At 44.9% G+C, this 23,305-nt stretch overlaps 1 protein-coding gene across 3 annotated transcripts in view; it reads left to right on the top strand.

Annotated features, from left to right (window-relative positions):
- The first annotated feature begins 4,137 nt into the window (after positions 1-4,137).
- Positions 4,138-23,305, top strand: part of GRK7 (G protein-coupled receptor kinase 7) — a 33,563-nt gene continuing 14,395 nt past the window's right edge. For 2 of the 3 annotated variants that reach the window (XM_023260510.2, XR_002745427.2), the window contains exons 1-2: positions 4,138-5,956; positions 7,290-7,727. In XM_023260510.2, the coding sequence (XP_023116278.2) occupies positions 5,345-5,956; positions 7,290-7,727 (1,050 nt within the window). In that variant the 5' untranslated portion in view covers positions 4,138-5,344. The remainder of the gene's footprint in view (positions 5,957-7,289; positions 7,728-23,305) is intronic. The other variant, XM_003992047.6, reaches the window with a different exon arrangement.

Here is a 23,305-nt window from a genome sequence, read left to right as displayed (position 1 = left end):
AAATGTAGCACTCAGGAGGGAAGGACGATGTTGATAGTGGGGGGAGGCTATGCCTGGGTGGGGGCAGGGAGCAAGTGGAAAATCTGTCCTTTCCTCTCAATTCTTCTCTGAATCAAAAACTGCTTTAAAAAAGTTAAATTGTTAAAAAAAAAAAAAAAGAACAAACAAAACAAGAGAGTGTTAGATGAAAGTGAAAGGAAACTGGCAAAGTGCTAATAATACCGATAATAAAGTTGGCTGATGAGCATGTGGAAGTTCATTTTACTATTCTCTGTACTTTTATGTATGTTTGAGATTTTCCGTAACAAAAAGGTCTCTAAATATGGTGTGATAAAATGATGATTTTTATCTCCTGTATGACTTTTATACTTAGTCCTCTAAGAATACCTTGTGTATCACTTCTTTCTAATTTCACTAAGAAAACCTCAGTTGTCTCTAGAACTCTGTTGAAGAAAATCCAGCAAGACCACCCATTGATCTTACTGTTCAGAATTTCAACAGAAAAGACAAAATGGTTGAAAACTAATTGTTTTGTGAGAAAATTCTGTGACCACATTGAAACAGTAGTCTACAATTTATGTAGCTCCTTTCCCTCTCTTCTCTGTTTAGTATTCAACAAATTTTAACTGATAAGATATCCTTGACTTTTTCAAATTATTAAAATATAAAGTGTAGTCAGCTCTTGTTGGAAGGAGAAAGACCCTTTTGCGTTTCCTTCCAGTAGAGGGCTTCTACTAAAAGAAAAAAGCAAAATCTTTATTATGGAAGGATTTAAATCAGAAGTTGAAGAATAACTTGGCTTCTTTGGGTATCCGAATGCTAACCTATTAGTCTGTCTCAGAACTTACATTTAATGTACAAAATATCTTGTTTCTGAGACACATCATATCAAGTTACATTATTTCATAATTTTTTTAGATTATTTTATTCTTTTATTTTAAATTTATTTTTAATTTTTTTTTAACATTTATTTATTATTGAGAGAGAGAGAGAGACACAGAGCATGAGCAGGGGAGGGGCAGAGAGAGGGGGAGACACAGAATCCGAAGCAGGCTCGAGGCTCTGAGCTGTCAGCACAGAGCCCAACGCGGGGCTCGAACTCACAGACCGAGAGATCATGACCTGAGCCAAAGTCAGTCGCTCAACCAGCTGAGCTACCCAGGCGCCCCATATTCTTTTATTTTTTGGAGAGAGAACAGAGGAGTAGCAAAGGGAGAGAGAGAGAGAAAGAGAGAGAGAGAGAGAGAGAGAGAGGAGAGAGAGAGAGAGAGAGAGAGAGAATATCCCAAGCAGGCTCCAACCTCAGTGTGGAGTCCAGATCCCATCATCCCATGATTCCACAATCATGACCTGAGCCAAAATCAAGAGTCAGATGCCAACTGACTGAGGAACCCAGGCACCCCTATTCCATAATTCTTGATCCTCAAATACATATGCTATTGGGCCATGCAGAGAACTGTGGATTGTAAGGGAGTGTCATGTTCTTACTAGAAACTTTGCTTTGCTATTTTCTTTATCCACAGATATATTTTCAATATTAAAAATCCTTAGAGAAGCAAACCAAGCATACCATATTACTAATTTAACCCAATGTTTTATATTCTTTGAGTTTCAAGTGTATTATATCACAGCATTTTAAAATTTAAGAATATCTATATCAGAAAATAATGCTTGAAACCACATGATGCCAAATGTAATGGAAGATGTGAGTAAAGAACATGCTTTTCCTTTTCTCTAGGTTACAAAATTAATCATAAAAGGTAGTAAAATATTTTCATTGTTTTCCCAATGATAAAAGTTTCTTTCAAAATGAAAGATCTCTTTTTTTCATATGACAGAGTTTAGTCTTCTGTTTTTATGAAAGAATGCAGTAAATCATTTAGTTACATTAGTTTATTATTATTTATTAGAACATTAGTCACTGAATGAATCTGGTCTCTCTGTCTTCTAGCTGCACCAGACTCCACAGCTTTCCAGGGTCACGTGAAACCCTGAATTGGCCGCTCTATGCTATGTGAGCATTGCACACAGAAACCCACCTTCTTCCACATTGCTTAGGTCTCTCCTACCTCCAATCTGAATATCAGAAAAGCATAATTGTATTCTTTTTATTATTACTATTTTTTAAGATTTTATTTTTAAGTAATCTCACACCCACCTTGAGACTCAGACTCACAACCCCGAGATCAAGAGTCACCCCCCCCCCCACACACACACCAAAAGCATACTTTTTGATTAAGTTTTGATGATTCATAGTCATCACTTAAAAGCTAGTACTTTCGATCACTTCATTGTGCCAGGCACTGTTTGGCATTTAATTCTCATAAGAACCTACTCAAGAATCAGCACTTTATTTCTGTTTTCAGATAATGGACTGAAGCTCAGAGAAGTAAAGTAACTTGCTAAAGATTCACACAGCCAAGACTTCCTAGAGTCGAGATTCAGCTCTCCCAAGCAGTCTCGGAGTTAGTGCTTGTAACCGCTGGGCCACATCTCCAATCCAAGTTTTCTGGTACTTTTCCCCCTTGGCATAGGGTGTCCTGAATGTGCACAGCGCTTAGCTCGGCTTCTAAAGCTAAGGATACAATGCTATTATTTAATTGGATCTCCAATTACTGTTTCATCAAGTTGGGAAAAGCCCTGGACCCTAATTGTTAGTAATCACATAAAGTGTTGTCTTAAACAGACCTCTTTTTTTTTTTTCAGGTAAGTAAAACTTAAAAATAATGACACTCTGTTTTAAATTGCCAGTAGGCAACATGCAGTCATTTTATAGCTTCTAAACTCTGTGTTCAACTATTATCTACATTCTGTTCTCATCAATTAGATAATTTTCAGTTAATAAGGGAGGTGTTTTGTTTGTTTGTTTGTTTGTTTTACCCAGATGGCCTATGGGATTACTGATTAGAAAACAAACGAACATAAGAACCAATTCCTCTTCATGACAAAACTAGGTAAAGGAGGGTTAACTCTCTGCTGTCCAATAGGGTAGCCACTGGCCACTTGTATCTGCTGAGCATTTGAAATGTAGGTAGTTTGGATTGATATGTGTGGTAAGTGTCACATACAAACATATTCTGAAAACTCAGGACATAAAAAAGTATGTAGTGGACCTGGGTGGCTTAGTCAGTTGAGGGTCCGATTTCCACTCAGGTCATGATCTCATGGTTCACAAGTTTGAGCCCTGCATCTGATCTGGCTCTCTGCTGTTAGCACGGGGCCCGCTTCAGATCCTCTGTCTCCCTCTCTCTCTGCGCCTCTTCTGCTAATGCTATCAATGTCTCTCTCTCTCTCTTACAGAAATAAACATTTAAAAATGGCAAAAGGAAACATTTGCAACAGCAATAAAAATATAATTTAAAAAAAGGATGTAAAATATCTCATTAGCAACTCATATCAATTATATGTTGAAATGATAATGTTTTGTATATAGTGGGCGAAATAAAATATATTATTAAAGTTAATTTCACTTGTTTCTTTTTCCTTTTATAACTGTGGCTATTAGGAAATCTCAAGTTCCATGTGTGCCTTCACATATTTCTATTAGACAGAGCTGGGCGGAGTGATTACTAGAGATAAAGGAAGGTATTAGTCCAAGTGGAATCAAGCCATTCATAACATACATGTTCATCACTGAAAAGCATTCTTTTTTCAGCGATAAGGTTAAATACCGATGTGATGACAATTCTACCATTTTCTCAAAGTTCTGCCCTGTTCCATTGCCATTGTATTCATATGAACCACAGGAAAAGGCATTTCCTCCTTAAGAGACATTCTCAGACTGGTTTTTCACTACTCAGAAATGTGGACCCAGGATGACATATCAAGAACAAAAAAAAGTACCAACATTTCTGAGCAGTGGTCACTGCCGCAGATTGCCTGTCTCTACCATAGGGGTGATGGTTTACAGTGCAGCAGTGAAAGCCAAAGTGCACCCATGAGTTCATTACATAATTCTTGGTAGCATGAGGCCAAGCGTGTATCTGCTCTGGGGAACGGAGGGCAGGCTCCGACAGGCCGACCGAGGTGGTCATGATGATGTTTGGACAGAGTGTGTGCTAGAAGTTGTTTGTTTGGAAAAAGATTGACCAGCTTCCCCCCGCCCCCCCCCACCCCCCTCCTCTCTCTCTCGCTCTCGCTCTCGCTCTCGCTCTCGCTCTCGCTCTCTTTCCCTTTTAAACACTCTGGCATAATACTGAATGACTTTGTTTTTAAGCTGCCTTAGCCTTGCTTTGTGAAGAAAAAGCCTGAGTACTCTTTCCCTGTAGGACACAAGTGTTATTTTTGGAGCAGAGGTTCTTAGCCTGATCTCTGTCTAAACCAATTTCTGTTCTTTGTGAGGTCGTGGTCTGGGGCGGCTCTGAGCGATCTCCGTGGAGGGAAGCTTCCTGGCTTCGTGAGGGAGTATTGGCAAAGATGTCGAGGGGCCACGCCTGAAACTGCGCTGCTCTGGGTCTCAACACAGAAGAGGCTCGTTCACATTCGGATTCCACTCATTAGATTGTGCCCTTGGAACAGTTGCAACCACATGTGGTGAAGCGGTGTTCTTTTTCTGCTTATGTCACTTCATGGGATGTTTTGGGCCAAGATGACCCCCCCCCCTTTTTTTTAACCCAGTACTTTAAGTCTCAGACTCCTGGGAACTAGGAAAGCCATAACTGGATGATCTCTGCGGACTGTTCGGGGTGCAACTGACTGTGGGAAAGCCACGGTCCACTCTGAGGGCCGCAACATGAGTCCCCGAGGGCCTCTGGGAACATGTCTCAGGACTCAAAGTTCAGAGCATCCCCTTCTGTAACCTGCTCTGTGTTGGGCTGCTAGACACGGAAGAAAACCTCCCCTACCCCTCACAGTTCCTCTACCTGACTGACCTGGCATTTCCTGGGAGTTTACCTAGCTTGAGCCTGGAAGGAAATGTGTAAAATTAGAAGGAGTTTAATAAAATAATGCTGTCGGCAACAAATAGTATACCACCTTATAATGACTCCTTTCCTTTGGAAAGTGGTAACTGTGTATTCAGGAAGCAGGTATGTGTGTCCCCACGATGAACAAGTGGCCTTCACAGGTGTTTCTGGCTGCTTTCTTCTTGGTGGATGGGAGCATGACCTGTGATATGCCCTTCTCTGGCCGGCTATACATAGCCAGCAAAGCTTCTTACAAGAGAAACCTCTTTCTGTACCCTCCGCCAGTGCTACCCGTGGACTAGAAGACTCCCTGTAAATCCTCTGGAAGCTACTGAACCTTGCAAGGGAAACCATCCAGCTGGCCCCCAGACGTACTGAGTCCCCACCGCAGCTGTCCATCCTTCCTTTTCTTTTCCTGGGAGCACACCTTGTGCTCAGCCATGGTCGACATGGGGGGCCTGGACAACCTGATTGCCAACACAGCCTACCTGCAGGCCCGGAAGACCTTGGATGGAGACAGCAAGGAGCTACAGAGGCGACGCCGGAGTCTGGTGCTGCCCGGGCCACAGTCCTGCACCCAGCTCCGCCAGTCCCTGCCCCAGGACTTCAACAACCTGTGCGAGCAGCAGCCCATTGGCCGCCGCCTCTTCCGGGACTTCCTAGCCACAATGCCCCCATACCAAGAGGCCGTGGCCTTCCTTGAGGAGGTGCAGAGTTGGGAGCTGGCTGAGGAGGGTCCTGTCAAGGGCAGCATGCTGCAGGGGCTAGTGGCCACTTGTGTGGCTGCTTCTGCTCCAGGGCACCCACATCCCTTCCTCAGCCCAGCTCTGGCCACCAAGTGCCAAGCAGCCACCACCGAGGAAGATCAGATAGCCCTGGTGGCACAGGCCAAGGCTGAGGTCATGGCCTTCTTGCAGGACCAGCCCTTCCGGGATTTCCTGGCCAGCCCCTTCTATGACAAGTTTCTGCAGTGGAAGGTCTTTGAGATGCAACCGGTGTCGGACAAGTACTTCGATGAGTTCCGAGTTCTGGGGAAAGGTGGTTTTGGGGAGGTAAGTGTCTCAGAATGGCTGGGCTGGAAGGTGAAGTACACAGCATGAAAGGATTTGGTTTTGTGTTAACAACAACAACAACAAAAACCTCAAGAGGACCTACTTAGAACTGATTTCAGTGCCGCCTGTGGAGAATTCCCAGCTGGCTCCCACATCTTTTTTCTGGCCACCATGTGAAATAAAATGAGAGTGGGTTGGGAAAGACAAACAAAATGTGGAGTTGGCCAAGAATCTTTATGATGGGGTCTACGCCAGGAGCACACTGAAGTGCCCCCCAGACACGAGAATGATAGCAGCACACGACCACGGGAGCTCTCCGTTTCCCTTAATTGTGGTAATGGACTTGATTTGAGAAAACTTCAGGTATCTGAGAAAACATTCATCTTGAAGTAAAGTTGAGAATCAATTTTATACCACTGCCATGATCAGCTCTTTATCTTTCTAACTAGAAAAACATTTTTTGACGTAAAATTCACGTAACATAAAATTAACCAGTAGCCATTTCAGTGGCATTGAATACATGCATCATATTGTTGTGTAACCATCACCTCTGTGTAGTTCCAAGACATTTTCATCACCCTTGTACCCATTAACAGTTACTCCCCAGTCCCCTCCCCACAGTCCCTGGCGACCACTGGTCTGCTCTCTGTCTCCATGGATTTGCCTACCCTGATGTTTCATCTAAATGGAATCACACAACATGTGACCTTTAGAATCTGGCTTCTTTCACCGGGTATAGTGTTTTGGAAGTTCACTAATGTTGCAGATATATTAGTACTTTCTTCCTTCTTACGGGTGAATATTCTATTGTGTGGGTAGACTACATGTCACTTACCCATTCATCTGTTATTGGGCACTTGGGTTTTTATGCCTTTTGGCTACTGTGAACAGTGCTGCTGTGAACGTTCATGTACATGTATTTTAACACCTGTTTTCATCTCTCTTGTGTATATGCCCAGGAGTGGAATGGCTGGGTCATGTGGCAATTCTATGTTTAACTTTTTGGGGAACCACCAAAATCTTCCACGTTTTATGTTCCCACCAGCAATGCACAAAGGTTCCAGTTTTTCCACATCCTTGCTAACACTTGCTATTTTCCCTTTCTTTTTCATTATGGCCCCCCTAATGGGTGGAGGGTGCAGAGTACCTCATTGTGGTCCTAGCTCTTTCTTGAAGAACCCCTATTGCTTTTGGCTTCTCTTTTCTCAGAAGCCTGCCATCTTTTCACGTCACCCGATTTCTGCCCTTTCACTCCCTGTATCAACCTTGCTGTCTTCTCCCACTAGTGCTTCTTACTTCTACCTCATCCTCTCCCTTTCTTTCTCTCTCTAAGGTATGTGCTGTCCAGGTAAGAAACACTGGTAAGATGTATGCCTGTAAGAAACTGGACAAGAAGCGGCTGAAGAAGAAAAATGGTGAGAAAATGGCTCTTTCAGAAAAGGAAATCTTGGAAAAGGTCAGCAGTCCTTTCATCGTCTCTCTGGCCTATGCCTTTGAAACCAAGTCCCATCTCTGCCTGGTCATGAGCCTGATGAATGGGGGAGACCTCAAGTTCCACATCTACAGTGTGGGTACACGGGGCCTGGACATGAGCAGGGTGGTCTTCTACTCGGCCCAGATGACCTGTGGAGTGCTGCACCTCCACTCACTCGGTATTGTCTACCGGGACATGAAGCCGGAGAATGTGCTTCTGGATGACCTCGGCAACTGCAGGCTGTCTGACCTAGGGCTGGCCGTGCAGATCCAGGATGACAAGCCTGTCACACAGAGGGTGAGTGGCTCTCCCTTGGTCCCAAGGGGGGGGGGGTACAGAGTCGGAGAGAAGGGGAGAGGGCTGATCTATTCCCAGGGCAAACGGAGTGTTGGACATAATTCTTCTAATTTCCTTCTCCCTAAAGCCCTTATGTTGTCATCTTGCCTTAAGTGGAGTGATGTAAGAGGATTAGCTTAACTGGTTATTTGGGGGTTACTTTGCTCTCCTTTCCTGGCAGGCACAGGGAGCTTTCTCTGTGAGTTGGAAATGGTCTGTGTTTTCATGGTGAGATGGAAAGAGCTGAATGCATAGTCGGCATGTATATGTTCCACCAATAACCGCCTCCCTGGTGCTACATTCCTGAGTCCATAAAACCTCGGTTTCCTCCTCTGGAAAATTTTAGGGGCTGGGTCCTAAAATTCCAGGAACCTAGGAGGTAAATTTTAATAGGATAAGAAAAAAGAAGAAACCCCTAGCACTTAGCACATTAAAGTAAATATCTCCTTTCCCGTTGAGTGTGGATGGGGGAATGTTTTACTTTGGATACAGATGAAATTCTGAATGAAAATTTGTAGCAGAGAACAAAGGCAACTAGTTTATTTTGATCAGTTTGTTTCAAAGTGGCCTGCAGAGAATTCTTTGATTAAAAGGGTATTAATTCTTTGATTAATTAAGCAATTATGTTAAGTAAACAATACAAAATCTCTGGGATTCTGACAGGTCTTTACCTTTGAGTTTCTGTGCACAAAGGTGGGAGACAAGGGCCCAAGTCAGATTCTTAAACATTCATTGAAACTTTGTTTTTGTACAGTTTCCAGCTTACAAGGCAGCGAGGACAATCAGCCAAGGAAGTGAGAAAAATCATGGCAAGTTTGGGAAAGTGCAGGTGATTTTATGTGGCTGTAACATAAGGGATTTTGACAAGATGTGTAGGGCTCAGATCATACAAAGTCATTGGAATACTTTCTTATGGGGGTTGAGGAGCCCTTGAAGGGTTTTAACAAGGGGAATGACGTGAGTAGATTCACATTTTTAGAAGACTAACATGGATTGTAGATGGAAGGTAGAGGACCTTGTTAGGAGGGATTGAAGACAGTAGGATTGAAGACGTGGGAATAGATTGGCACCATTGGAAAGAGACCTGCTGGGACATCAGGACCAGCTGGGTATGAAGGCAAGGAAGAGGGAGGGTCTCTAGCTCCAATGACTGCATAGAGGAGTAAAACTGTTGGAAACCTGGCAAGTTTAGCGGTGATTGTGTTGTATATGTGACAGGCAGGTCCAGATGTTCCCTGGGCATTTAGACCTATAGGTCTGGTACTGTGGAGAAAGGTCTGGGCTAGATATTGGGATTTGGAGTCATTGTGACTTGGGCAGCATCCAAGAGGAGAGGAGCAAGGATAGAAGCTGAGGAACATGAACGTGTAGGGGATGCGGAAGAGGAGCCTTGAAGAGGTTAAATAAGTAGGTTGAGGGCTAGGAGTGACATAGTCATGGGAGCTGTATCAGTTAAGGTTGATCTCGGCAGCATATCATAGAAAACCCAAATAGCAGTGAATTAAACAAGACAGGGCTTTATTTTCCTTATGTAACAAGTAGTGTGGAGATTAGTGGTGCTGGCATTAATTCCACAGCTGCAGGATGATGAGATCGACATCTCTGAGATTTTGGTCCTTTCCATGCTCCATAACCGTCTGAATTTGGAAGAGAATCCTGAGCACCAGATAAGAAGACAGTCCAGCAGACATCTTGACTTTGGTCTTGTAAGATCATAATCAAAGAACCTTGCCATGCTGTGCCCAGACTTCTGACCTGAACTATGAACTAATAAAGGAAGGTAACTGGGGGAAAGATTTTTGTATGATAGCATCAAAATGAATAAAGAATATTAGCAAGGTGCTGGACATTGTTAGAAGGACAATGTTGTCCTTTCTAATAGGGCTCAGAATGTGTACCATCTATCATAATAGAACGTGAGGCTGTAACAGAATTTGAAACTCTGGACTTGATTCTTCCAAGTGGGTAACTCTTCCCTAGGTAGGAGCTAGGCATCCTTGGAAGGGCGCAGTCCCTTTAAGGCTATTGGGGGACGCTAGGTAAAGCACTTTGGACATTGCTGTATAGGCAATAGGGAGCCATTGAAGGTTTTTCAACAAGAAAGTGGCATGACCAGAGTGACCCTTTAGGAAGATGCTTTGGACACTATGTAAGATGAATTAAAGGAAAAAGAGACTGGGTTTGGGTCCCCACAAGCAGCAACTAGAAGGATCTACACAGGAGGTAATGAAGGTTGAGGAAAGGCTTTGGGCTCTGAGTAGTCATATGCCCAGAGTTCAGCAGCCCCTTGCCTCTCACCTAGGCTCCATCAAGACCCATATCTGGACTGACTTCTCTTAAAATGTGGTTGTCATCAGTGGACGGGATGAGGTGAGCACAGAACCACTCCTAAAATGTGGTGACAGAGGGAGACACCCCAGGGAAGAAAGACACAGGTGTCTCCGCTCAGGTGTGAGAAAGGCCAAGGCAGACACACCGGGAGAGGCAGGGATGTTTAAGAGTGCTGGCTTGGGAGGCATAAAACCTGGATCCCTGTCCCAGCTGTGTCACTGAGTTACTGTCTGCCATTTTAGGCAGGCCTAAGGGCCTCCTTCGTCTCCCAAGTTTTATGAGTCTGTGAGATAAGTCTTTGAATTATTTGGAGGACAAGACTTGTAAATTCAAAACATTAACGTATGGAATAATTACTATGATTTATGGGACTATCAGTCAGGGTTCTTATGGAACAAAGTGAAGTTACTTAAGAAGTGAAATTAACAGTTTTCATAACTAAGAAGCTCAGAAGACTGGCCTGATCCAGGTGCCTGAGCAGTGTCCCTGGGGATCTCTCCCTCTGTTTCCCCACATTGCTGTCCTTCACTTTAGCCTCACTCTCACTCGGGTGATCCCCCCATAGAGGCCATCTTCATACATACCCTACCAACTGAGCAACCCCATGGACAGAAAACACTTCTTTAAGAAAAATTCCTTCACATTTCCCAGTGAAGACTCTCAATGGACAACTTAGGTCACATGTCCAAGCACAACCAATTCTACTGGCCAGGATGCAATCACTGCTATTCCCAGGAGCCGGGGAGAAGGTCTGTCGTATCTAAACACGAGAATGTGTTCTCCAAAGGAAAATCAGGATGGAAAAGAATGAGAAATGGATGTCAGCTAGGCAAAAAGCAGTAGATGCCCCTAATAACTGCTGTTACCTCCGTGGTTTGAAAAGTTTGAAAGACTTCTGACCCCTTAATCAAGGGATGATGGGACCCTCACAGAAGATTCTATGAGGTAGGAATATTAATAGCTCCATTTTACAGATGGAGAAATTGAGATTCAGAGAGGTTAAGTTACCCACTCAAAGTCACATTGCTGACATGTGACATGAATCTGGGTACATCAGATTCGAGGGCACTTACAGATTTTGGTTTTGGTTTTGGTTTTGATTTTGAGACAGAGAGAGACAGCATGCACATGCATGTTGTGTACACACGTGAGTTGGGGAGAGGGGCCGAGGAAGAGGGAGAGAGAGAATCTTAAGCAGCCTCCACTCTCAGCACAGAGCCTGACTCAGGCTCGGTTTCACAACAGTGAGATCAAAATCTGAGCCAAAATCAAGAATTGAATGCTTAACCGACTGAGCCACTCAGGCGCCCACCAGGGCACTTACAGTTTCGTTTCTACTCTGTTAAATTCACACAGAGGGCAGGACATAGAGCCTATGGTTTTTAATACTATGAAAGGCTTTCTCTCAGTAAACCTCAGAATAAGTACATGTGATGACATTAGCATATCTTCCTCAGCCTGGTCTGATGTGGATACCAACCACAAATCTACTTGAACTCCCAGAGTGAAGACTTCAAAAAGGAGCACCCCCACCTACACAGGGAATGATGTGACTAATGTCTCAGAGCCAGCCTCCCACACATAGGCACAATATAACTAAACATGGTCCCAGCCACTGTCTGTGTGCATTTTTAATAAATGTGATAAGCACTCCTGCCTGTTCTCAGCTGACATCTACATGCATACAATAAAACTAATTCATATCACTTTTTTAGGGACTTCAGGAAGATATAATAGGAAAATTGGGCAGTGGGACTCATGCAGAGAGACTTTCAGTTTCTGAATTCTACGTGGAGAACAGTGGCCTTCAGATTTTATGGAACATGAGTCTTTAAGACTTGCTGTTTTGTCAGGAATGGGAATGAAATTAGAACAGTGACCAAAACCTTTTGACACATTTGGTTACCTTGTCCTGCTCTGACATTTCTGACCAAATCCTCATATTCAGGGGGATCATGGGTGACAGAGGTTGGGCATTATATTTATTCTGAAGTCTCTTTTGTCCCAAATACAATGCTAGAGACACACTGAATAAGTGATTTAAAAAAAATTTTTTTATGCTCATTTACTTTTGAGAGAGAGAAAGCACGAGCAGGGGAGGAACAGAAACACAGAATTCAAAGCAGGCTTCAGGCTCTGAGCTGTCAGCTCAGAGCCCGACGCAGGGCTCAAACCCATGAGCTGCGAGATCATGGCCTGAGCCAAAGTCAAATGCTTAACTGACTGAGCCACCCAGGTGCCCCTGAATAAGGGAGTTTTAAAAGATCTCAGAATGTGTTTCATCAAAATTAACACCCACAGGGGTGCCTGGGTGGCTTAGTCGGTGGAGCGTCTGACTTCAGCTCAGGTCATGATCTCACGGTCTGAGAGTTCGAAGCCCACATCCAGCTCACTGCTGTCAGCACAGAGCCCGCTTTGGATCCTCTGTTCCCCTCTCTCTGCCCCTCACCTGCTTTCGCCCTCTCACAAATAAATAAACATTAAAAAAAATTAACACCTACATACCTCACAATCATTATGACTCTGCTCCAAATTTTTTTCTCTTTGAGAATTTACTTCTGAGAAATAGTGTAAGAGCCTTACAGGAGAGGAATTCTGGTGATTTCTTGGTCACACATTGGTCTCCACCAAAATTACAACCACTATCATTAACTAAATTAATTCCTAGTAATTTTTGATCACTACCAGAACTTCAAATCCATTTTCAAAGTATTTACCACTGTTGAAAGGCATTCAGAAATATTTGTTATAGTCTTAGAATTATTTTTAACATCCCTTCATTCAAAAGGCAGTCATTCATTCACTCACTCCTTCATTCAACATATATGTACCAGCATTTCCCACACACCAGGACTGTGCTAAACCTAAGAGATAGAATGATGAGCAAAAAATGGACATGATTTCCTGCCCTCATGGAACTTAGTCTAGTGGGGAAGATAGAACTTAATAATTACTCACAGGAATGTAAAATTTCAATTATGACAAATGCTGTGAAGATGTGGTACATGGGGATCTCCAAGGAGGATTTGACTTAACACGTGAGAGGCAGAGAGTTAACCATAAGGGAAATACAACGTAACTTGATATCAGAGGGACAGATAGGTATTCACACAGCAAAGTCTTAGGAGAGTGTCTTGGGCTGGGTTTCCTGGAAACAGACTCAGAGACCCATTTCCATGTGGAAGACTTATTAAGGTGTATTCTCAGGAGATGTATGCATGAAGAAGGCAGGACTTGGCAGAGGGAGAAGCTGACCCACAATGAAGTGGAAGGAACTAAGACCTCAGTCAATCCTTCAACAAACTCTTGAGTTGGGATGGCCCTTCAGAGGTCGTACCTTTTAGGGATCCCTTAAAGGGCCAGTCAGTGACCTTGGCCTGCTGCTACAGGGGGCAGCTTGGGGCTAGGCAGTTGCCTGGGGTGGAGGGCAGGTCCCAGGGTGAGGTGCAGCTGTGAGCCATCAGCAGTCAATGCTCCCAGCCAGGGCTGGCCATATAAGTTCCAAGCTTCTTGCAAATTGCTAATGGAGGACCCTCATTCAAATATCAGCAAAAAGCTTTCTCCTGTCTTCCATGATCAATCTTTGAACAAGTCATGGTGGTTTTTTATTTGCTATTCAGTGTCACATTCCCTCAGGCTTGGAGAGATAGGAGTGAGGGAAGACCCTCCTAGGCCTCAGGCCCCCACCCACTAGCTGGGCCTGAGGAAGCATGTGCCTGACCCCAACCCTGAACCCAACCCTACACCTGAGTCCAGGTCTCCACAGGGGCAGAGACTCACGACAGTTGCTGAGCGGAGACAGTGGAGGAGACAACCAGGAGCCCACGACTGGGAGGCAGAAATGTGGCAGGAGACAGGACTGTGTGTGAGCCAGGCTGCACGCCCCAGGCACATGCTTCGTTGTCTCATTGGACTTAATTTACAAGACAAAAATTCAATAATGGGTCAAGACAGTCTCTGTACAGCTTTTAACCCTAGCACTGGGCTGCTGCTGGGCACAGGACAGCATTGGAGGCTGGCCTTGATCCCAGGAGGAGTGGAGGCCACACCTGAAGAGGGGATCTGGCCAAAGTACCACGGTCTCCACTCCAGTGGGATCGCCAGTGCAAGGGACCTGTTGCTTTTGGGGAAATAAAAGGAAGCCAGGAAAGGAAAAGGACAAAGCAAGAGGAAATGTGGTTCAAATGAAGCCGGAGAGGTGGCAAGGGCCACACCAAATCTGGCATTACAGGCCATGTTAAGGACTCCAGTTTTTTTTGCTTAAGAGTATCAGAAAGGAGGTACCTGGGTGGTTCTGTCAGTTGAGCAGTTGAGTGTGTATCTCTTGATCTCAGCTCAGGGCTTGATCTCAGCTCAGGGCTTGATCTCAGAGTCCTGGGTTCAAGCCCCACGTTGGGCTCCATGCTGGGTGTGAAGCCTACTTAAAAAAAAAAAAAAGTATCAGTAAGTCTTTGAAAGGATTTAATCAAGGGAACAAAATACTTAGATTTCTGTTTTGAAAAAACTAGTCTGGGGGCACCTGGGTGGTAAGTGTCTGACTTTGGCTCAGGTCATGATCTCATAGTTTGTGGGTTCGAGCCCCAGGTGGGGCTCTGTGCTGGCAGCGTGCAGCCTACTTTGGATTCTTGCTCTCTCCGTCTCTGTGCCCCTCCCCCACTCAACTCTCTTTCTCAAAAGTAAACATTTAAGAAAGAAAGAAAGAAAGAAAGAAAGAAAGAAAGAAAGGAAGGAAGGAAGGAAGGAAGGAAGGAAGGAAGGAAGGAAGGAAGGAAAGAAAGAAAGAAAGAAAGAAAGAAAGAAAGAAAGAAAGAGGAAGAGAAAGAAAGAAAGAAAGAAAGAAAGAAAGAGAAAGAAAGAAAGAAAGAAAGAAAGAAAGAAAGAAAGAAAGAAAGAAAGAAAGAAAGAAAGAAAGAAAGAGAGAAAGAGGAAGGGAAAGAAAAGAGAAGAAGAGAAGAAAAGAAAATTAGTCTGAAGTAAGAACCGACCAGAGGGGATTCAGGTGGATTATGGTCATTTGTAATCCAGGTGAGAGAAGGTAGCAGCTCAGATCACAGAGCAGCTCTGGTGGAGCCAGAGCACAATGGATGAATTGGGAAGAGATTTCAGAATGAATAGGCCTCAGTGATTTGGAAAAGGCGTAAGGGAAAGAGGGGTGTCAGGGGTGATTTATAAGTAAGGTTGTATCACAGGTACAGACTTGGACCCTGAGTATAGGGAACCAGGCACACAAACGCTTGCCTTCCTAAAGCCCCAGGACAGGGAGGAGACTGACAAGTAAAAGGGCAGTGAGAATACATGTGAGCAAAGTTGTCCAAGTCGGGTGCCTGACATTGGATTGTGGTGTCGGGAAGGGCTTCCGGGAGGTGATGACAACTGAGTTGAGACTTAAAGGCAAGCAAGCTAGGCAGGTGAGGAGGAAGGGTAAAGGCTGGGCAAAGGAGTCCTCAACTGAGGGCAATTCTGCCCCCCAGGGGACTTTTGGCAACCCTTACAGGCATTTTGGTTGTCGTGATGGGGGAAGTGCTACTGGCGTCTGGTGGGTAGAGCCCAAGGATGCTGCTAAACATCCTATAGTGCACAGCGCAGCCCTCACCACAAAGAATGATCTGGCCCACAATGTCTGTGCTGTCACAGTTGAAAAATCCTGCCGAGCTAAAGGCCTGAACAAGAGGCCCGGGGCTCAGGCACAGAACGACTCTGCAGCTGCCCAGAGTGTGGAGTCACTGGGTGGGAAGGGTGCAGAGAGTACAACTGGAGAGTATAGCAGATGTCAGGCCCTCGGGGGCTGGAGGAGTCAGGCAAGAGCTTTTGAACTCAGGGCCTAGGGTGCTGGGGAGCCATTGAAAGCTTTCAGGCAGGAAAACGACAAAGCAGGCTTGGAAGGACACTCAGGAAGAGAGAGTTGGGATGGCAGTAAATAGGAGGACCTGGGAACTGGAGGACGCTGGAGACACATTGTCCAGTGAGTTGTGGAAGTGAGGAAAGAGAGCCAGGAGGTCTGCAGGGGCGGCAGGAGGGGACTGTCATGCGGGGAACCAAAAAGTTGCATCATGGAAGTTGATGTGGACACGTGTTGGCAGCCCAGAGGATCCATTCAGATCAGGTGCAGCTGATGAAATATGATCCTCAGCGTCAACCAGATGGAAGGGGTATGTGTGTCAGTCCTGGTTCTGACACTTACCGTGGCTGCGGTGCACAGACTGACCCCTCACGTGGGGCACTCGGCCATAGGGATGCTGAGGACTGAGGGCCAACCCAAGCTGTGCAGCGTGCCTTCTTGTAATTGGCACAGACATGCCACTTAGGCTGGCTTAGCCCTGCACTTGACCCCAGGCTGTCTGCCTCTTAAGCTTAATGATAAGATTAAGAAACAAGGTAGATAAAAGCCTAGCAAAGGGTAAACCTTTAGTAGGTACTCAAGAAATGATTGTTCTGATTATCCTACCAGAAGCCAAATACCAGACCCCTCAGTCACAATTCCTTCTGTTGCATTGTTTCTGCCTCACCTGTTGGCACTGGGCTTCTCAGGTGACCTCTGCACCTGTGCTTTGTTCTCTGAGGGGCACAGGGAGCCAGCAGGACTATGGGGCCATAGCAGGTGCAGTGGGGCGGGGGCACGCAGCTCCCCTGTAGACTGAGCCCATCAGGCACGTAGTTGCCTTGCTTCCTCACAGTCACATGGTACTCACTTGTGGTTTCATTCTGAGCATCTTGGAGACACCATGGAAAATGGGCCTCAGCCCTCTGCCGGAGAGATCCACTAGGGAACGTGGAGCCACCGAAGAACACACTCCAGTGGAAGAATCGCGACTATTGATCTCTGCCCGTGTGCCAGGCCCTGAATTTCAATCTGATGTAGTCTCAGAGGTTTTGGAGTCTTTCTTTTTGGGTAGCTGTCCTGCCTGAGACAACCGGAACCCAGGCTTGGTTACCGTGGTCTCTAACACCTGTTAAGGCTCTGCTCTGTGCCAGGCTTTTGGGAGGTATTCAGTAGGTCTTAGCGCTTTAATCCCCATCACAGTCCTATGAAGTAAGAGCTGTGAGGCAGGGGGGTGACCAGTAAGTGAGAGAGCTGGAATCCGAACCACAGCAGAATGACACCAGGCTGTACAGCTGTGGAAAGCATTATTGCAGAAACCTCTCTTTTGGATCCCCTGCAGGGGCTCTCTGAAATAGGTGTCCTCCCTCGGCTGTCACAAAAAGCAGGAAGCCACCTCTGGTGAGGCTCCTGCTGCCCACCTAGGAAGTGGCCAGCAGAAAGCAGACCAGGTGCAAGAGCAGGCACTCTGGAGGCTGCAGCCTGGGGCTGAGCACGCAGGCGGAGCCTCGGAGCTGAATCCCCTGGGGTCTCAGGCCGCATTCCTCTGAGGTCTGCAAAGGCCACCGCTTAAAGGCGCAGAGGAGCAGCTGGGAACGAGAACAAAGCGGCCAGGCCCCCCTCGGAGGAAGGAAGGAGAGAGCCCCAGGAAACAGCTGATAGCGCTAAGCTCAGCTTGTTTTTTTCCTCTGCTCAACAGTTCTCCTGCCACGGCAAACAAAAGATGTACATTCTGATTCCCTCTTCTGTTTGGATTGTGCTGTCGAGTGGATCTGGTTTGTGATGAGCTGGGGTTGGGGGGGTTGGAAGAAGCATCCCGGGCAGTTTCTTTCTCTGCTGGTCAGTTTGCTGGGCCACCACCGACAAACCCAGAGAGCTTCCTTTTCTGCGTATTTCTCCCCACCCGGTCATCAACTCCAGTCTGGCCTGGTCACACCAGGGGCACGACGCTGGCATTTCTTCTAAGGATGGAATTTAAGTTTGCCAACTTTTCAGATTCAGTGGGAGCTGGAGGTTTACTGGTGACTTTGACCTTGAAGGACCTGCACGTACACAGGCATACTTGCACACACACCCTTTTTTTATGGATACACAGAACTATTAAGTTGTGAACTGTGCCCTCTCAGTCCCATTGAAAGTCCCCTCCCTGTTCTCAGCTCTGCCAGGGTCACAGTCCACTGCTGTCCAGAGCCACATTGGGACTGCCCAGCCTGGCCCTGCCACTCAGCTCCCATGGGCCCAAGGGTAAGAGTGAGGACAGCTACAGGGCCAGTGGAAGCCAGCATCCAACAGCAAGAGTAATGTAAGGGGCATCTGCACAGGTCCTCACAGGCTGGCTCTGATCCTGATCTGAGACTAGTGTGTGCACCTCCCTCCAACTTTCAACACCTGTAGGTGTCAGGAGGTCCTGATGGGCCTAAGCAGTACACATGTGTTGACTGTAGTAGATGCAATTCTTGCTGCCCCCGAGGGGGGGGGAGGGTGGAGTATAAAGGAGGCGTCATTACTGGCTTCCTAAACCCTGTGCGGTGTGATGCTTGATGCCCTGCCCTGCTGGGGATACCTTGTTTTGCCTGACCAGGTCTTGACTATGTAGGTCCATCAAAAGGCATTGTAAAACCAAAAGAAAAAAAAAGGGGGGGGGGAAGGAAGGAAACAAAACAAAAAACATACACAAAACCTCCACTAAGTGTTTTGTTGCTGCTGACACTTGGGTGATCCCTATAGCCCTGGCAATGGCAGTTCTGGTCACATGGACTGAAAGCGACTGTTTTGATGACACAGAGACTGATGTGCGGGGGCCCTTTGTAACTGCAGGAGTTAAACTAAGCTGTGAGAGGTCAGCATGGTTGGACCCTGCCCCATGCTGCTTGGCTAATTCTCTCCTCCCACCCCACTCTGAGGAGGCAGTTCACATGCAGAAGACAAATGGCATAAAGGGCAGGCAATTAATTTTTTCAGCTGGAGGCTGCGATGGAATTTGGGTGCTCAAAGTCTGGCGTGTGCCTCTAATTCCATTCTTCTCCGTGAAATACCTCCACTCCTCAAGGAGGTGGTGCCCTTCAAAATTCCATCACTGACATTTTCTGTCTTTAGGGCCAAGAGGTAAAGATAGTCCTGAAAACTATTTGGAATGCATCTCAAGCTGCCCTGCATGCTGTCCTGTGCTCCTTCCATTATACCAAGAGGCTGTAGTGCTGTGAGGATGGTGGGCCGACTCTTCATTTATTTCCCTGGGGAGGGAGCAAGATGGTCCTGGAGAATGGCTCAGGGTCTGGTCCCCACCTCCTAGCAGAGGTTGCTTGTGTGGAGCAGCCCAGCCAGCCTGATGAGCAGAGATACAGGCAAAGGATGAAGAGCTTGTTGGGGAAAGGGGAAGGGAAGCAGCTTAAGCAAGAATGGACCAAGATGAGGGCTTGGTCCTTGAAAGATAGAGAGAGGGAACGAGAGGACTCTAAGGGGAGCAGAGAAATCTGAAGGGAACTTGGAAGAGTTTGAAACAGCCAGCTCACCTACTTCCATAGAGGCAGTGCAGTGTCGTGGTTCAGAGTGCAGACCTGTGTGTGAATCCTGGGTGGATGACCCTGGGTAAGATTTAAACCCTCTGTGGTTCTGTTTTCTAATCTGTAAAATGGGAGATAAAATAGTTTCTGTCTCATAGGTTTATCATAGAGACGAAATGAGAAATTCACGTAAAGCACTTGAGAAAATATTTAGCATGTAATAAGCATGTAGTAAGTATTGTACATTATTTCCAATTTGCTCCCCAGCCTGTGTCTTACATCCTTTGTTTTAGGACAAGGCATGTTCTCTCCTTTCACCCTATACCTTCTACTGAGCAACCGATGTTTATCTGGTGTCCTGATTAGCTATTTTAATCCTTACAGTCACTCACCTCTGAAATCTGCTAATTGGAAGGGGGCCACACACAGAGCAAGCTCACAATCAGTATTGCTAAGTAGAATTTACCAATCACCACCATCTAAACTGCACTTGGATGTTGTTTGTAATCCTTCATCATGCCTCTCCAACCCCAGCAGAAGAGACTGAACCAGAGAGAAGCTGGACCCAGGAACATACAGCTCAGCTGAGAGTTGTAGAGAGTGAAATACTTTGTACGGGGAGACCCTCTGTCCCCACCACACCTTAGCTCCCAGAATGAGAGCAAGCAGGCTGACCCCTTTCAGGTGGGGTATTGGACCATCTCTGTCTGGGGAAACTGAGCATGCTAACACAAAAGGTCTATGAATACTCACAGGTGGGTCCCCATTGAAATGGCTTGGCAGGATCACCCTATGGTGAAGCCCATCATTTGACAAGCTGCTTGTCAGCTTTAAACATGAATAGTCAAAGATCATTTATTATTTGAAAGAACCTTCCAAAATGAAAGACTATGCAAAAACCAACAGAAGAAAGAAGCTTATAGAGAGCAGAAACAATGCAATGAATAGAACATTTTTTTATTTATAATTAATATCATATGAGATTTAAGAGGAAATACTGCATCCATGAAACAAGGACAAATGCTAGAAAACAAGAAACATTCAGAGAAGAAAAGGACATTTGGAAATAAAAAAAATCATGAATAAGTTTGCAGAACAACATGGATAAATCTCAAAACATTACGTCAAAAAAAAAAATCAGACACGAAAGAATACCTACCATACAGTTCCATTTACATGAAATCCAAGAACAGACAAAACTAATCTATGGTGGCAGAAATCAGAAGGTGTTTGCCTGCAAAGTAGGGAGGAGAATGGACTAGAAAGAGACACAAGAGAACTTTCTGGGTGGATAAAAGTATTCTATATCTTGTTTGGGTGGTGCTTATATGGGTATATTCAATTATCAAAATTTATTTAACTGAACATCTACTATCTGTGCACATTTTTCTATGTTAATTGTATGTTAATAAAAAACATTTGCAGAAATGAAATTTCAGTAGAAGGATTAAGCCTCTAGATCTAGCTATTAATTTATAGGAAACACTAAGGATAGAGGAACATGTTAAATGATACCACAGGGATGCTATCAGCAAAATCTCACCTGGGATACTCTATAGCCACTTTTTCCAACAAAAACTTCCAAAGGGCTGGGAGGCAGAGAGATGAGGTATTTATATATTCACAAAAGTTTATGAGACATACCAAGCAATTACACTGTATTAACCTTATTTGTATAACAAACTATTTACAGGACAGGTTTACAGGACAAGTGGAGAAGTGTAAGCATGTCCAGATTTTGATAATGATAAAGAATTATTGCTATTTTTAAAATGAGATAATGGTATTGTGCTTTGGCATTGTTTGTTTTTTTAAGTGGCCTTATCTTTTAGAGATTCATAGTGAAATACAAGTGATATGATGTCGAGGATAGTCTGGGGCAGTAGGAGTGGGTCAGGGATAAGAGATGAAACAAGATTGACCATTTGTTGATAATTGTCAAAGCTGAGTGTAGCCTATACTGGATTTATTATTCTCATATCTCTTTTGTGTATGCTTGAAATTTCCCATAATAAAATACTTTAAAAAAGAAGAAGAATTGGAGAAAAAAATAGAGGGACTGTCCTGGAAAGAAAGAAGGAAAAGAAGAGAAAAGAAAAGAAGAGAAAGAAAAAAGAAAAGAAAAGAAAGAAAGGAGGGAGGGAGGGAAGGAGGGAGGGAGAGAGAAAGAAAAAGAAAGAAAGAAAGAAAGAAAGAAAGAAAGAAAGAAAGAAAGAAAGAAAGAAAGAAAGGAAGGAAAGACAGATGGAAAATAAAAGCAAAAGATAAGAAACATAGGGGATTCATCAAGGATTTCCAAAAAGAACAAGAGAGGAAAGAAAATGGAAGGGAGAAAATGATCAAAGAAATAATATGAGAAAGTTTCCAGATTCTGACAGCCATTAGTTTCTGGATTAAGCAGCCAACCAGTAACCAGCATCACAGATGGAAAAAGCCCCACACCAAAGTACATCATTGAGAAATTTCATCAGGTTTGTATACTGGCCCACAAACCTCACACACCTTCTCACAGTCCCTCTCTGCCTCTTCTCTCTGTTTAGGACAGCACCCTCCTGGCTCCACTTGTAGGCCCAGTTGCTCCTCTACTTTTAGAATTGGAGGAAATATCATACTGTGCGACGTGAATCCTGGTTTCTAGGCAGCTGCTAAAGGTCTGGATGACATATCTGGAAATAGAGACCAGTTAGATTTGGGGAATCCATGATTCGTGGAAGTAAGAGATGGGAGGGAGCTGGGCAGATGGATTCCCCCTCCTTCCCTCTCTCCTGCAGTTCCTCTTTATAACCCTTCCAGAAGATTCTCTTGTGCCTGGTGAACCGGCAGCCACCCAGTAATGCCTGTCATTGCATCCCCTTCCCTCACTCCTTTTTCCCCTCTATGTTCTTATAAAAACTTTCAAACATCTAGGAAAGAATTCCACATCAAGAACCTGTATACCCATTATCTAGCCTTTACTGTAGACATTTGGAACAGCTTTATTGAGATATAATTTAACTGCCATAAAACTGACCCATTTAAAGTACACACGTCAGTGGGTTTTAGTATATTCATAGAGCCATGCAAACATTATCACAGTTTTAGAAATTTTTCTTCACCCCAGAAAGAAATCCCCTACCCTTTAGCATCACTCCCACTGCTACCCCCCCCCCCCCCACCAACCGTAAGCAACCACTAATGCATTTCTTGGCTGCATGGAATTGCCTATTTTGGACATTATATACACATGGAGACATACAATATGTGGCCATTTGTGTTTGGCTTCTTTAACTTGGCATAATGTCTTCATGATTCATCCATGTTGTAGCATATATCAGTACTTCATTCCTTTTAAGGCCAATGTTCCATTGTATGTCATCAATATTTTATTAGATTCACTTTGTCACATGTCTATCCATTTATCCATCCCTCTATTGATCTATTAATCTGTCTTATATCTTTTATATATTTTTTTAAATGTTTATGTGTTTATTTTGAGAGAGCGAGAGCGAGACAGAGCATATGAGCAGGGGAGGGGCAGCCAGAGAGGGAGAGAGAGAATGCCAAGCAGGCTCCATGCCCAGTGTGGAGCCCAACCCTGAGATCTTGACCCGAGCCAGAATCAAGAGTTGGATTCTCAACTGACTGCGCCACCCAGGTGCCCCTCTTTTATGTATTTCTAAGCAAGCTCATTCCCCCTCTTCCCCAACCCTTAGCACCTTGACCTTGCACAAGGTTACCCTAAGTACAAAGGAAGCTGGGAGATGGAGAGCTTAGCCTTCTGGCCTCTCTAGTAGAGGGATAGAAGGGAAAAGGGAGACTGGGAATGAGTTTTTGCTATTTTGGCATACAGTGTTTCTCAATCTCATCCTCATCTCTCCCTCTGGTCTTCCCTCCCACCATTGCATCCC

This window comes from Felis catus, chromosome C2 (genome assembly GCF_018350175.1).
Source record: "Felis catus isolate Fca126 chromosome C2, F.catus_Fca126_mat1.0, whole genome shotgun sequence".
In the NCBI taxonomy this organism is placed as follows: domain Eukaryota; kingdom Metazoa; phylum Chordata; class Mammalia; order Carnivora; family Felidae; genus Felis; species Felis catus.
This window is presented reverse-complemented; position numbering and strand designations above follow the sequence as displayed.